Genomic DNA, 16,590 nt, shown 5'->3' on the forward strand with positions numbered 1-16,590 from the left:
TAGCCACCTAAGCTAAAAATTCCCCTTCTGAAAAAGAACGAAAAATGAAATTTTTTGCGGCTTTATTATTGATTATTTGGAAAAACAAAGGCACTTTGCTATGCTCATTAAGAACATTTCGGTCTTTCCCAAAACTAATGATATGCAATTATACAGAGAACACTTACTGCGATCTCTTTCACTACTTCCAAAAATAGTGAGTGTGCCTTTCCTCAATAAGTCGTTCCCATGCAATCCATTGATTATGTAGATACCGTTGAGCTTCTTTACTGACGACTGAACTTACCTTTTGGTCTGCCACTGATGCTGGATAAGTTTTTATGCAAATAAATAAATAAAATATAAACTTCAATAACATTTATTTCTACTCCGAAAATCAATTGATAGGAATATAAAAGTAAATAAGAAACGTTAACATCTCTGTTTATTTACGGTAAATCCTGAGAAAAATTGCAATCTGTAACAACTATAAGTACAGTAGGTAGTAAAGAAATTGCTAAATACATTTAAATCATAGTCATAAAAATAAGTACTCGCTAAAAATATTATTAATAATATAAATATTAAAACAGTGTAAAACATTCGATTTATATAAAATATGTATATATAATTTACAATAAGAAAGAGGAAGGTGCTAAAAAAATATATATAAGTTAGTTTGCGAAAAAAATTGAATGATCTAACAGCACACTGTGTCTATCCGCTGGAATGCAAACAACACAACCAGACAAAAAAAGATTATTTTGAAACCTAGATCTAGCACATACATAGGAAACGTAGAAATTTTTTTTATTGAACAGCCAAAACTCTATAAATTTAAAGTTACAAACGAACTCACAGGAACGGGACGTTTCAATTTTTACGATCTGAAATGGTCGACAATGAAGGTTTTTTTTTATAAATTTAATATAGCAACTTGCCTTAATTCAAGGACTCTAAGGAAAGTTAACATCCATCTTCGCAGAAGATCATTTAGAATAAGTGGTTCATCCCAGTCCCGCCCATTGTAAAAAGTCGGGAAGTTCCCGCACGGGCAGGTCTCTTGCCAATGCTTTTACTCGAAGATTTCGGTCTTCAGTCAGTAGAACCACCTCTCGAAATAGTTTCCTCGGTTCCCCTACAAAATCTTTGCGATCAGCCGAGTGTATAGATCCATCCGCATCCGTACCTTCCATTATTTGATCTTTGTTGTTTTTACACAACATCAAACACGTTGCTAGGATCTTATCGTCATTTCGCAATGAGGAATCGGATGGCGAATCTTCCTCGACGGTGAATGTAAACGTCGCCAAAGTTGTACCTTTCGTTGTTACGCATTTTATATTGTTATGACGATTGCCGAGATAATCTAGGGCACGTTTCGCCGATTCGGCGACTTTTAGTACGTGTTGGGAGTCGGTCGTCGGTCGGGTCGACGGCGCCGGACCCTTACCACCTCGCGCGAGCCCTTCTAGCTCATTTAAAACTATTAAAACTGAGCGTGAGTTTTCAACCCCAACGAAAATCAAAGAGAAACTTACCAACTAGAGGAACCATTAACGTGTAGACGTGAGCGTCGACAATTGTTTTGATCTTCGCAATGTAATCGATGAAGCAATTCGTATCAGGAACTAGAATTTTTGGCCGTATTTCTATGTGTACGCTAACAACCGACTGTTGCAAAATTTTCTGAAACAAAAAAATAATGGTAGGTAGGCACACGAAAAAAAAGCGTGTCTATGATTATAAAATAATAAACTAATAAAGAACATTGTGACAGACCACCACCAATATCGCCTTTTTTAGAGCGAGGGTCTATTGAACCGGAAAATTTATTATTTCTCATGTGTTGGTGGTTCTTTATAGTACCCGATATAAAATAAGTACGTCGATGGAAGAAATTAGTCACTTCTTTTCTGTTTAAACTCGAAATAGATTTATCGATCTGTAATCGGCAATTTGTAATAACTAACAACTCCAGCAGAGACCAATTAAAATAATTGAGACTTGTAACTCAGTTATAAATGTTTGTATTACCAGCAGATAACATCGCAACATTTTGTCTGTTCACAATAATTGATTGCTTTGAGCCAAATCAGAAAAAAATGAATGAAACTTCACCAAGTTGATGTTATTCTTAAATTCTGCACATATTCCAGTTGCCTACACGAATGTATGTTCTTTAAGACCTTCCTTTGTTATGCCAAAAAAACCCGTGGCAAATTGCAAATTGTTTTCAGGTTACCTGTCAATCGAAATTGTGGTAGTGTACGTTTACATTGCGACACGTCAAATTTGACGCAATTGCTACCGTTTACATTATTTTATCGACTTTTGCTACATGAGCCAATAAAAAATCCATTAGTTTCATAGCGAACAATTATAGTAAGTCCCAATGCGATATTCTGCACTAAAAGTTGTATAACCCAAAAATGTCATCGGGTTTACAAAGAAAAAGTAAGCAACTTATTTTTAATCTTATTCGGTGTCTTGAACAAGAAACAGATAATGTTGGTTCACTTTTACCAGTCGTAGCAGTAAAAGAAGTGAAAAACAAGGCAATGTAAGACCCCGTTAGCGATGTTGATGGTTTCACAAAAGCAGCAATTCATCTACGATATGATCCAGCACAGTAAGTTATGCCGCTGATGGAAATGGACATGCGGTACTCCGGTTGCCCCCCTTCCATTGCGTTTTCAATCGCATCGAAAATATATTAGAGTTTAATAATTATAAAACAATATTCCCTTCTGCAGAGGCACCTCTAAAAAGCACTATGCCCAGAACAAGAAAGGGATAATAAATAAATAAATAGATATTTTGTTATTTATTTTATGGTTGAACCGCGAGATACCATTTCTGTTAGGTTATGCACTAGGGTTAGCAGTCTTTGCGCGTAGGTATGAAAAATGTATGAAGATGTTGTTGTTGGTCGTTACGCTCTGCTGTTTTAAATGGTACCGTGAAAATCGCTAGTAAATGTAGCTACCGCTAACGTGCCGAAACATTTGGTCCTTCGAGCCGAATACCGCGTTTTACTTGAACTTTCGGCAAACGCAAAGTCGTGTGTTATTTACAATTTATTATCGCAAGTGCAAGTATAACAATCGCAATGGCTTCAAAGAAGATTTTAACAATTCGCAAAGAAGACGCTTCAAAGAGTAAAAAAGTAAGGCGATGGCAATTTCTCAATTATCGTTACCTAAACATATTCACGGCGAATGGATACGTTTGAAGCATCCTTTCGTGTGTTAAACGTTGACATTGTAACGAAGCATCCGTTTTGCGCCCCGAAATTATGACCACACCGTATATTTGGGAAGTCGACCAGCGTTGCTTAAGACCCGGTTTCGCGAAGCTTGGCACTTCGTTACTAATGGATTCCTGAATTTAGTTATCAATTTTTCAACCGTTCCTGTAGGAGTTTTTTTTAGCCGCCGAAAACTGGTGTAACCGGAAAGAGAGAGACAATTAATATTTTGAGATTTCAGCGTCGTTAATTAACTTTTAAGCATTTGAGTGTCGAATAATAAGCCAAAATCAGGATAGAAACGAGTTCAAATCGAGGTTTCACTTTAGCCGCTTGCATGTGTCAATGTGTGTAGATACAGCAACAGTCGGTGTGTCAGGAAAATGCCAATTAGACCTCGTTGTTAATTGGATTAAGGAGTATTGAAGTTTGAACACGCCTAATTGGCTAAACATAATTAAAGGCTGACGTTTTAATGAGTTGGAGTAAAGGTTATCAAAAAACGGCCGTGAGGGGTGTTTCCAGATGCGCTCTAATTTTTCCAGAAGTTTGCAGGTTGTCCCATATTTTTCAGATAACTGCAGGGCGAGTAATTAATTAAAACCGAATTAAACTAATTACTTTCGTACTGAATACAGCGAAAGGGTGGATTTCCCGTATTCCACTTCCCTAGGAGCCGGATTACTTTATGGGGTGAACAGTTAATTTTGTGGGGTGGAATTTTGATTAGCAATTTTCTTGGCTACCGTTCCGCTACCTGCAAGGTGAACTTTTATTTTTCGTTTCGATAATTATAAAGAGGTGGGGTGGGGGTTATTTCTCATTTTTCTGCAATTGGTTTTTGTACCGCTTCCGCCGATTTGTGTTTTGTTGCTTTAATGTTACGTAATTTTGTTTTAGGTTTGCCGAAGTGTCGGTCGCCATCTGCTGGACCTGGCTGATTCCGGGAGCTACCGTTTCTCCGGTCCAATTAATGGGGGATAAAGCTAAACGAACTGAAATCCATATCAACTGTGATTAAAAGCCGAGCACAGTGCACGAGAGAAGTGTAAATACTCCAGAAAACCCTAGTCTGAAAACATCAAAGTGGATAACTACATAGTTTTAAGAAATGAGATGAAAATTAATGGTTAGTGCATTTGTGTGGGCTGCTATGCCAGGGTTTTTGTCCCGAAGAAGGTTTCTCTGACATCGCCTGGTGGTGCGCGTATTCTATTTTATATGTTGTTGTCTTTTGTTACGCACAAAATTATGAATTTTTATTCAATTTCTTTTCCCATTTGTGTACAAAAAGAACCGCCAGTTATAACAACGACTGCTACCCAGATTCGAAATTGCCGCGAAACGCCGGCGTTTTGACCAGATTGCAGTCGCTTCTCGACTTCTACTGCGGGCGTTGTTATTACGAAAAAAACAATTAAAATGATTTTTTTTAAATTTTTCCTTCACGTCGTAATTTTGAGTCTGGAAGTATCCCAATGCATGGTGCCCACTATGTATGGAATATAGTACGAGGGCTGTCAAATAAAAACAAAGGTAAGTATATACAAATATTTATTTACATACGCAGCTACAACCTTACTCTACTTTTCTACGTAATCGCCAAGGCGATTTAAGCATTTCTCATAGCGGGGCACTAGCTTGATAATACCTTCCTCGTATAAGTCCGCCGCCTGCTCGTCCAACCATGTTCTGACCATGTCTTGGAGCTCCTCTCCTGTTCTGAAACGTGTTCCTCCTAGAGCTTGTTTCAATTTAGGAAAGAGATGAAAATCGCTTGGAGCCAAGTCCGGACTGTACGGTGGATGATCAAAAACCTCCCATCGTCGGTCGCCACAGACTTTCTTCCCTGGCCGCCTTCATCATGCACGTCAGTTCGTCCTTCTTTGAACTCCCGGCACCATTTCCGGACCATACTGTCGCTCATGAAGTTGTCACCATACACTTTGCTCATTCTCCGGTGGATTTCCGCAGCGTTATGCCCCTCAGCACAGAGAAATTACAGAGCGGAGTTCGCACTTGGCGGCAGAGTCGATTGTGGATGACATGTTTACCCTTCACTGTCGTGGAGAAAACTGATCGGTCAGCCTAGCTAAAACTGCTAGTGGTGGGGGAAGCCTACTATTCTCAAAAACCAAACTCTCATTCGAATACTCCTTCCTAATTTTACGTACTGATCGATCGGAACTTGAAAAAAAAATAGCCCTCGTATATATCTGGGTGTATAGTACTAACATTAACAGGTTAGTCATCGAAAAGAGAAAAAAAATCTCTAGCAAGCATACAAGCAAAAAGTGCATTGCTATTTAAAAAAATTCAATTGTCTTCTCATTTATTTCCTGAAATAAAATCAACTGAATGTTGCCTTAGTATGGAAAATAACATCTTAAACAACTATTAGATAGAAAAATGTTTTACAAACCTCTCGCCAGGAAAGATTGCCGGTCACAGAACACTTGATCCTGGTCTATACTCTATGTTTTTCTAAAGATGTGAGCGACTTCCGGGATAGTATCATGTCAATATTCAACAAAAAGACTTTTCGTTCAACATTGGCACGATCCTATTCCGGAAGTCGCTCGCATCTTAAGAAAAACATAGATTGCAGATCAACACAAGGTGTGCTGTGACCGGCAATCTTTCCTGGCGAGAGTTATACATTTGTTATTTATTGCGATATATATTATAGTTCATAAATAGTAATTGGCGGAACCACAAAAATGGTCAGAATATCATATTTGGTTGGTCCTTGTGAAATTTATCCACCCCGAACACTTTTAAGGAAGTCGATTTCGTAAAATGAATCGCAATAACAACGGAATTGAATAACGTCCGGATCAACTATGCAAGATGAAATAGTATAATTTAACAGTAGATATTGTAATAACCGTCTACGCTAGTGTGAAATCTAATGGCAAATAATTAGAAGATATAACTGCGTGCAATTATTAAAACACGAAAGCACAATTCCCCTTCAGTCAATTTTCCCCTCGGCTTGCCTGATTCAGATCATAAATAATTCTCACAGAGAGATTTCCGCATGGTAATTTTCACGCTTAGCATTTCCAGCGGACCTACAGTTGTTTAAGGAAATTTGCAATAGCGACTGCGGGGTTTGGGATAATCGATGGATAGTCTCCCAACTACATGTTTGGGGCAACAAATCGTCTAGGGTAGTTAATGAATAACTTAAATTTTAATTAAAATTAAACTGGTGTGAAATGAAACTTGCAATTTTAGGAAAAATGCAAAATGTAATCTTACTTAGATGCGCAACATTTGTAATGGATGAATACCTGCCGACTGCCGATTTCATAGCAAATGCAATTTTTCACGCCGTGAAAGTAATATGAGATGTCAAACGCACTGTTTTAATTCTCAAATTAAGTACAGTACCTCGATTGTTCGGCCTAACGTGGGGGAGATATACCTCGGATAAACGAAAACTCGGATAAAGTTGAATAAACAATAAATCCTAAAAAAAATACAAAATTCGTGTTTATTTGGAGTACGAAATATACTTATATTCTATTCGATGTGACGGTAATTACCAAAGTGAACACTGGAAGCGATCATACGAGCAAGGATAGAAATAAATGAAATGGAAATAAAGAAACTGATAAGACAGGCATCAAATATAGATAGAAAAATCCTAAAAGCGAAGCGAACAATTTAACACAATTACAACAAATGAATTAGGAGAAGAGACTAGCAAGCATACAAAATAAAAGAAAACAACATGAAGTGTAAAAACAGAGACGTAAAAGATACAACGGACACAAAAAAGACCAAGAAGAAATAGGAAATGATTATCAAAGACTATATGAAGAAAGAAACCAACCTCTCGAATACTATTGAAAACAAGGAAGAAAGAAGATGCAAATTCTGAAGAACAAAAGAAAAAAATATCCTCAATACTGGAAAAGATGAAAAATAACAAAACCCCATGGGAAGACAGTGCTAATCTAGAAATCTGTGGCTGTAACGGAAGCTCTTTAAAGGGGACTATTTAATTTAAATTTTATTTGGTTATTTGTGGGCTAAAGTTGTAGATACAGTCCTGTCGAATTGTTTGCATGTAATCGCTTCAGGATTCATTCACACGAGATATCATAAGAATAATAAGTTAGAATAATACGTTACAACTTAATCATACCCGGTCGCTGATAAGAAGCTACGCTGTTCAAAAAACTATCAATTTTGCTCATATGTGGAAGGTAATTAATCAGTTCTAAGAGAGAGGAAATTTTAATACAAGTCGATCGACGTAAAGATAGTGAAAAAAATTAAAAGAGCGAAATTTAATTAATACGCCTTGAGCCGTCGTAGAGCTCAGTGCGGATTCTAAATTTGAATCAAGATTGCATTATTGTATGGAAATTAGTTGAGGTAAAATTTTTTGGAATAATTATAAAAATTGACAGGTTTTCCTTGGGACATGGCGTCCGTTGCACATCATTTTTCAGCCAGAAGGTGTGAATGTAACGGTGAGTAAAGTTCATGATGTCAAAGTAAAAGAAGGAGAAGGTGCATTTCCATTATTCGCTAAGCGTGTCCCTTCAAAAACCCCAACCAGAGAGATGCGCAGCGAAATTTCAGACTATAATCTGCCGATCACCCATTCCAACTTCGGCCTCATGATATTTAAGATCACAAACGGCCAACATTACTTTCACCCCACTCAGTCAATGATTGTAGTTCAACGTTATAAAATCTGGCGCATAGAACAGCCCCAACAGTGTGCGTTTACGAAAAATTTGGGCCCCGTGGGACATGTAATTTCAGACGATAAATAGCGAGTTCAAAGCCATTCTATAGAAAGCACAACTTTTAATGTCCCGCCAAGACAATGCGGTTGCGAGGACGGGTTAAATCGCAATAACTTTCAAAAATAACGGGTAAAGAAATGAAAACCCAACAAAACTCGAATTTTTAGAAACAAAAGAGCCAACAAGAATGTCCCCGTCGTCCTTGAGTTCGACTGACCCACAATCGCAATAATTTAGAACGGTAATTATAAACGGTAATCGCTGTCGTCAATACCAAATGACACATGTTTCGTTGCCGTGTTGCAAAACTAATTAGTCTGGTCGCAATGAAGTGCCGCCGCCGCCGTCGCTACGGCATTGCACCACCTACAATTTGTCGATAACCATGATGCTTTCAGTTTTCAACGATGTAGGTCCCGACGTTTGCACATAGTTCCTTCTCGACGAGTGCAACGCAACGAGTAGGAATTAAAGCACTGATTAATTAGCAAATAAACGTTGAACTTGAATTGCAAGCACCCTGCCGTGTAGGAGTCACGACTTTAGACTATGCAAAACGATGATTACAATCGGGAAAGAAATATCCAGCCAAGATGCACATTTGTCATTCGAGTTAATCACCGAAATTATTTTCCACTGTAAAACTACAAAAAAATGTACTTGCCCCACGATTTTTTGCCACTCGAATTTAATTAACTGCGAATGACAGAAGGGGACTGGAGTTTTATGGGGCGCAATTAATGGGAGAATAATTGATAACGCACGAACAATTTACTCATTCCGAATGAATTGTTTCGCAAGATAATCGCTTTTTCTGTTTGAATAAGTCGTGGAAACGAAGACATGCAATTTCTGTTCTGATTTTGTGTGACGAACTTAATGAAACTGGGCAAGTCTTTATTAAGAAGTAGACATAGAGATTTATGAATATTGCTGTTCCCTATGTCTACTTTTAAATGACAAAATCTCTTCTGTTTTCTTCTTTCCATTCATGTATTTAACTCGTTTTTCGTGATTTATGCCCTATTGCATGTATCAATTTTCGACGTCGCGAATTCTCTCGCGGCTTAATCCAACGGCTCTCTCCGAACGTCCGTTACGTGCGCGCGTTATTTTCGACGTACGCGGAGATTCGGGACGCGTTCCTTCAAAGCTGGCGTTATCAAGTCTAGTTGTGATTGGCGCTATTTTTGAAAATCCTAACGAAGGCGATTATTTTATAATGGAAGTGGTGTTCCTTTCCCTCAAAGCAAATGCTTTTTAGAGGTATTACGAATTAGGAAAACTGCAGAAAAACCTAATTTGTAGTAGCCGGCTGATCTAAAGAAATTCCCATCTGGAATCAACGTAAAAACGAGGCTGTTAGGTTTCGCGACGGTTCAAGAACGTGTAAATTTCTTTACGCTAAATCTCACGCAGTGAGCCCTATTTGTTTAAATTAAAGACGCAGTTCGTCGGTTTCGAAATACAGTGTAGAAGAAGTTAAGCAATCTTAATAAAAGATTAAGTTATTGTCAAGTGGAGTAGTAAAAGATTGTGGAAAGTTTTTTAAACGGTTTTGTCCGTATTCAGAAAATTCGAGTGAGAGTAAACAAAATTATGACCGCCTGCGTGCGGGGTATTATGTCCAAACAAGCTTTGTAAGCTTTTATTTGTTTCAGGGATTTTGTTCTAATTGTTCCATGTGTTTCGGAATAAAGTTGTGTCATTGTCAATCAATTAATTGTGTGTTTATTCGAATCCTTGTGCAACCCAGATAGATTCTTCATGTCAGATTTTTTCTATTGGTGCCCAAGATTTATTACAGGTGTTGATCAAAATTTATGTAATAAATTCGTTGTAATTTTCTCTCAAATAAAAAAAAATTCAGTAAATAGTTGTGTACTAGGAGAGATTATAAAATTCCAAGTTTCAATTTTAATTTGTTTTGGGCTAGTTGGACAGGTCTTTTGTGGGTGGCGTAGTAACCGCATGTCATTACAGATAGAATATGTGTATGTGAAAAAGTAGATAGTGAAGGGTGTTAACGTACAAAAACAAACCTTTAAAACGGTATGCTGCTGATGAGATTGCATTAGAAAATGGACGTGCGGTACTACGGTTTTCCGGTATTATTCAGATATCAACCTCAATATTTGAAATCAACAAAATTGCTGGTTAACGCCGCCTGTAGTGTTTTAAAATTCATGGAGATCCGAAGGGAACGCGTCTTCGATATTTACCAGGGCGAAAACAGGAAAATTGGCGAACAAGTTAGGCCCTTGCGACGTTCAACAACCAGCTGGGTCGATGCACGTTGATGTTATTGGAAAAAATATGACGTTTCTAAAATATGGAAAGTTGTGACCGGTTTTTTATGGCTACAGAATTTGAAATGTTTTGCTTTTGTTGTTTTTGTTAATTTAGTTCGTGTACTTGTGTGGGCTATGCCAGGGTTTTTGTCCAGAAGAAGGTTTCCCTGACATCGCCTAGTTGTCTCCGTAATATATTTTATGTTCCCGCCTTTTCTTACGCACAAAATTATGAGTTTTTATTCAACTTCCTTTCTCATTAGTGTATAAAAAGAACCGCCAGTTTTAACACCGACTGCTACCCAGATTCGAAAGTGCCACAAAACATCCCTCATTTTGACATGAAATCAATGGTGGCTCTTCTGCTGAATATGGGGTAAGTTTTTTTTAATTTTCCCTTACGTCCAAATTGTTAGAAAAAGATCACAATGGAGCACTTGCTGCCTACATTCGTATTCTCTCCCATTGAATGCATGATGCTATGTAAACATACTTAGTGATGGCACCGATTTCGCGCTGGCAAACTATGGAAAATCCTTTTATACCCAGTGAGTTGATTGAGTGATTAAATACAGTTGATCGGTGGGATTGATGAGGTTCCAGCGCCCCACTGGAGCGGTTTCAATAACCTCCCAATTGTTTAGTGGTGAGATTTAAAAAAGTCCTTTATTGCACGCAACGGATATGCTTTTAGATTTCTAAGTTATTAATTGTGTAGTTCAGTAGATAATGCTATCACTATAGTACGCAACATCAAAAACAATTCTTCAAATTGAATACAAAAAATATTAACAATTGACTTACCTGTACAAAACCTGAAAATACATACATATGTTAGTTTCGCCACCACCACCTGTTAAGTTTAATTAACAGATAATGACCAAACAGCAAACATTAGGGAGTGAAACTAGGGCTAGGCCAGCTTAGAGATTATAGTAAAACCGCAAAAATAAGGCAAATACTTGATTAATTTAATGAAAGAAATTTCAAAATTACTTTCCCTGCATATTTGCTAAAAATACCGTTAGCAACCTACGATAGAATGTGCAAATTTTCAAAACTTGAAAAGGTTTTCAGCTGCCCTACAAATCCCCTATCCTTATAGTGCTATTTTCGTACAAAAATCAAAACTTAATACCCTTCCTAAAAGATGGCCAAGTATTTCTTGACCGTGACAACGGTATTTTTTCAATGTATTTGCATACTTGTCGGCGAAATAAAAAATGAAACAACTTAACAGGGCGGAAATTGATACAAAAAGCCAAAATCATATGCGCAAATTTGAAATTTGACGTGCATCTTACTAATTACGAGCAGGAAATTGAACGTAAGAAAGAATTACGTGAATTAATTTACAACACTTTCTCATACAAAGCATGAGAGTAAAATCATCGAACCGGAAAACAATGTCAAGGTCTTACCTGTACTCGTTGCCGATGCAATTCCTGGGTGCGTTGACGTTTTTCAAGTTCAACCTTCCGATTCAAGAGGTACTGGATTTCGGCGGATGTGTTTTCGTGGGAGGAACTGATATCGTCTTCAACCCCCTCGTCTTCGCTGAAACTTTCGACTAACAAGTCATCATCGTCAATCTGTAAAATGGCGAGGTGAATTTCGCTCATGATGAGGGTGACAACTTACGAGCTCGACCGGTGAGGGTGGCGAATCCTTGTTTGCGGATGTGCTAACCACCGAAATGTACTCCCTGACGCCGTTGTATATTTCTAACTTAATTACCGGCTCTTCTAAACCGTAGAGAAAAACGGTACCGAAAAAGTGTACTTTTGATAAGCGAAGCGCAAATTGTGCAATTTCGGGTTCGATATCTTGAGGTGCGTACGTGGGGGAGTGATCGTTATACATTAAGGGGGTGAAACCGCATAAAACGGCGTCTTCAGGCAGTCTGATAAGCTCATAGCCTGAAACAGTTTGAATCAGTAATTAACGAGATAATCGGAACCGTAACTCACCTTCGCGTGGTTCCGAAACGAAAGATGTCGCAATCGATTTGTCGAATTTTTCTAAGATATTCATAATTGAGGCTAATCGAGTCCATACGTCGCCCGCCGGTCTAGGGGTTGACAAAAGTCATTATTCCACGACACTTAAACGGTAGGGGCTGACTTACCCGATTTTATAGTCTTGGGTTGACGGTGGTGGATTCCACACGATACTATGACACAGCATCCAATCGCACCATATCTTCAATGCCGGTAGTAGCATGTGGAAATCTTGGGAGACCGAATTCATTGTTAGTTTCTCTAAGGAGTCGGGGAACAGCTTGCTGTGTTCGTTAAGTAAAGATATGCTACGTTCCAGGATCAGGTTGAACATTTGTAATGATATTATCAGTGCACGTTCCTGTAGTTCTGAGCGATATCCACTGGAAAACTTCAGTTGGGGATCTGCAACAAAGATGGTTTTTACGTTGGGTAACAACAGCCAGATCTTCTAGCTAGACGATGGACAAGATGTGTTCAAAGGATCTCTTGCATATAAATGAAGTCATTTTTATACATTACAAAGTGATATTTCCCTCTCCAAAAATTTTATCAAACATGAAAAAGCGTTGTCGTTATTATATTCAAGAATTGAGATAATATTGTAAGGACCCATATTGTGAGCCACGAATTTGAACCACCCTATACATAGAAAAAGAAAATCTTTAGAATAATTTAATATGTTGGTTGGTCGGTTGAGAGGATCCAAAATTGTTTTCCCAAAATCCGGCCCGTTATTTTTCGTTTCCGTATCCCTAATTAATCAAAAATTTGAACAAAATCGACCGAGCCGTTATCTCGGAAAATTGCCAACGTCCAGTCGCTGAACTATAATAATTATACCAGAAAGCGCACTGGCGGTATCGGCCAAAGAGAAAATATGGTAGATGAAAAGGAGGAGGATTGGGAGAATAGATTCTAACGCCACAACAGCGATTTTAAGGATAATTAGTAGAGATAGGAAGAGGATCACAAATTGAACAACCAAGAGATAATGAGTGCAACAAAGAGAGAAATTATACTGAAATTATCAGAAAAGAGAAGTGAGAGAATTTTGAACGGAAGTATAGAGAGGGATAAGGACGGGCAATTCACACATATGGGAGGAAGAGGGAGGTCGGTAGTTCATTAAACAATAGTAAATGAAAAAATACTGGAAGAAATAGATATTAAGATAGGAACAAGGATAGAATTGGATCACCAACCAATGGAATTGAAACTAAAAGAGAAGAAATGAAAAGACGCAAACACGAAGGGAGATACAGTTATAGACCAGAGACACGGTGGAGCTGTATAGACGGAAATTAAAGGAATATACGAGGAAATACAGAGAAGGAGTGGACTAATATGAGGAAGATTATTAAAAAAGCAATAACGTGGAGACAAATAACTGAAGAGGAGGGGCGAGAAAATAGAAACGAGTGTTGTACAGAAGAGAGAAATAGATATAGAGAAATAATGGAGAAAGAAAGTAAAGGGGAAATAGAGGAGAAAGAGACGAGAGAACAGAAAATGAAAAAGAATACTAAAGAATATGTAAAGAAAAACAGATGGACGAAAAGAAAGAATACGAAGAGCAAATCCGGGAAATAAAAAAAGAAAAGGAAAGGGGAAATAGTATGGTTGTTCGGTATCGTATGTTTTAGTTATTTTCCAACTATTAAACGATTTACAACAACTCATAAATAACTAAATTAACATTATAAGAAAACAACAAAACTAAATGATTGCAAACACTGAACGAACTACTTAATACCGTCGTCGTCGAAATTTGCCTCACTATGGGGAGATCTGCTTGATCCAACTGCTTCCTATAGGGCAGCTCGCAGCAGAATGAATTCCAATGTATGTGTGCTGGCTTATAAAACACTGTTCGACGGTGGGGATTGATTGGCGCGGGGGGAGGGGGGGGGCTGTGATTTTGTTGACATAACACGCCGTGTGATTCTACTGTTGAATGTGGTATGATGCGTATCATCTACCATATGTACCACCACCATACAATTAGAAAAATGGAAACAACATGTTGTTACTATAAGGAAAGCAGGAGAAAGAGGAGGATAAGGAAAAGGTAGGAAGAGAGGAGGTTAAAGGAGATGAGGGAGTCGAGCAGTAATTAAAAACTGAAGAAAGGGAAAGCGGTAGGGCAGATAGGGTTAAGGAAAGGATGAGGAATCTAGTAAACAAGGTATGCAAAGGATCCGAAGAGTGGAAGGAAGAGGTTATTGTGCCGATCTTCAAAAGAGGGAACAAAGATTGTTTGGGAAATTAATGGATAAATAGTATAATGACTACGGCGTGTTGAATCTATGCAATGACACCGAACGAAAGACTAGAATGAGAAATAGAAGAGAAGATGATGTTCAAGGGAATACAAATGGGTTTCAGAAAAGGGAGGGAACGATCGACTACATATATGTATTAGGCAGGTTTGTGAAAATGGAATTGAAAAAAGGAACAAAATATGGAAGATGGGAAAAGTTATAGGATAGAAAGCAACAGCTACAGAAACCCATAATAGTTATTTATGTATCAAGGGCATTAAGGCGATATTTATGCCGAGGGCGACAGAGCCCGAGGGCCTCTGGCCCGAGGGATTGTAAGTCGCCCGAGGGTTAAATATCGAGTAATGCCTGAGGTGCATACAACATTTTATTTTTCATCGTTCCAAATAATGCATTTCCAATATACAAATGTAATAATTATTGTTAGTGCTTCATACGAATCAAGTAGCATCTTATTTATTACATAACTCCGTCAATATATTTGACAGGCAGTTTGAGGGCATAATGGATTGTCATCTCATTATGCCCTCTCATGTCATAGACTGCTTTATATATCTCATATGACAGATATAATTGACATATAGGCAAATGAAAAATAAAAAATTTGAAAACTGGTAAGGATTCATAAAAATCTTTACCAGACAAGTACCTTAAACACTCGTAAACCATATTAAGGAATTTTTAAAAGACTTTCAAATGTTTTTAAAGTATATTAATGTCTTTAAATCATACACGAGTTTAAAAGCACGAAGCGTAAAGAGTGCCTTTAAGCGGTCCAAGTGCTTTAAAGGCTATACATGCGTTTCTTATAGTATTTTTTTTATTGTATCTGCAATATAATTTTAAAATAATTGAAATAAAATAAAATCATATCGACTTTATACCCGAATACATTTCTGATTAAGTGGGAAGCTTATTCTTAATTCCATACGATTGCTTTGTGTGTCTTTGTACATAAAATGACTTCGGTTGGAAAAAATAATACACCGTCAATTCAGTGGGTAGATGCAGAAGCAGAAAAAAAGTTGGAACCTGCAAAATCCAAATTCAGTAAAGACAGACAATTATAAAGAATATAAAAAGATGTTAGCATTAAATTAGGGGAATTTGTCAATAAAAAACACGTTTCAGGCAACATTTTATTATCGGCCCCCACACTAGTTTCCTTCTAACTCTACACAACAATTCCAAGGTTTTCCGTGATTGGAAGCACCCTTGGTGGGCCGCTTCTTTGGCGTCCGGTATGCCGTACATGGCGCCGCAGAAGCTACCCTTACACGAGGCATATTTCAATAGGCTCCGTGGGACAAGTCTTTGCATAGTCTCCACCCACTCCAATTCGTGGGATTCTTGTCAACCCCCAACCACTTCTGAACTTGATCGTAGAGGACAGCATTGGTGGTTGGGGACAGGCCGAGAGATAACGACAGATGTTGTGCGGTGATTTTTCAACGTCTGTCATCGCAATTTTCTGTTTACATACGTTAGAACTAGCGTGTAAACGTATATCATACGTCTTTTTATGCCCTTTTTCAACACAATTTGATAACACAACAAACAAAAGTTTATTATAAACGTCTACCATTAATACATTTGATATTCCACTTTGACATCCGTTTGCCAATCAAACTTTTTCTTAGCAGCTTTTGGAACATTACATAATATATGCTACCAAAAGCGAATAAACAACGAAAAACGTCTGTCAATGTGCTAGCGCCTTATTATTTTTTCTCTCCAATATTAGTTTTACATTGATAGCAGGCGTTTATTAATACACTTTTGTTTGCAGTGTTGTCAAAATTTGAAAAATTATATAAAAATAGAACGGACCGCCCAGACGTATGCGTTTACACGCTGTAATCCAGTTAAATTGTATTTTTACCAGGAAAGTTGTGGGGTAGTTTTGATTTCTTTGATTCTATATGTTTTTTGGGGTGCTGAATCCGAATCTGAGGTTTGCCAACAAAATTTCATGACGCAACATTGAAAAAAATACAAAAGAAGTTGAAAAAGATA

General features: G+C 37.7%; 1 protein-coding gene across 2 annotated transcripts in view; it reads right to left on the reverse strand.

Moving 5' to 3' along the window:
- Positions 1-792: 792 nt before the first annotated feature.
- Positions 793-16,590, reverse strand: part of LOC116175617 (telomerase-binding protein EST1A-like) — a 35,651-nt gene continuing 19,853 nt past the window's right edge. Inside the window, exons 3-10 of one of the 2 annotated variants that reach the window (XM_031493835.1) lie at positions 12,418-12,694; positions 12,260-12,360; positions 11,931-12,208; positions 11,711-11,881; positions 1,521-1,668; positions 1,169-1,465; positions 921-1,117; positions 793-866 (exon numbers count right to left, since the gene is read on the reverse strand). In XM_031493835.1, coding sequence (XP_031349695.1) covers positions 987-1,117; positions 1,169-1,465; positions 1,521-1,668; positions 11,711-11,881; positions 11,931-12,208; positions 12,260-12,360; positions 12,418-12,694 — 1,403 coding nt within the window. In that variant the 3' untranslated portion in view covers positions 793-866; positions 921-986. Of the gene's footprint in view, positions 867-920; positions 1,466-1,520; positions 1,669-11,710; positions 11,882-11,930; positions 12,209-12,259; positions 12,361-12,417; positions 12,695-16,590 lie in introns of both variants that reach the window. The other variant, XM_031493834.1, reaches the window with a different exon arrangement.

Source organism: Photinus pyralis, unplaced genomic scaffold (genome assembly GCF_008802855.1).
Source record: "Photinus pyralis isolate 1611_PpyrPB1 unplaced genomic scaffold, Ppyr1.3 Ppyr1.4_LG7, whole genome shotgun sequence".
Lineage (NCBI taxonomy): Eukaryota > Metazoa > Arthropoda > Insecta > Coleoptera > Lampyridae > Photinus > Photinus pyralis.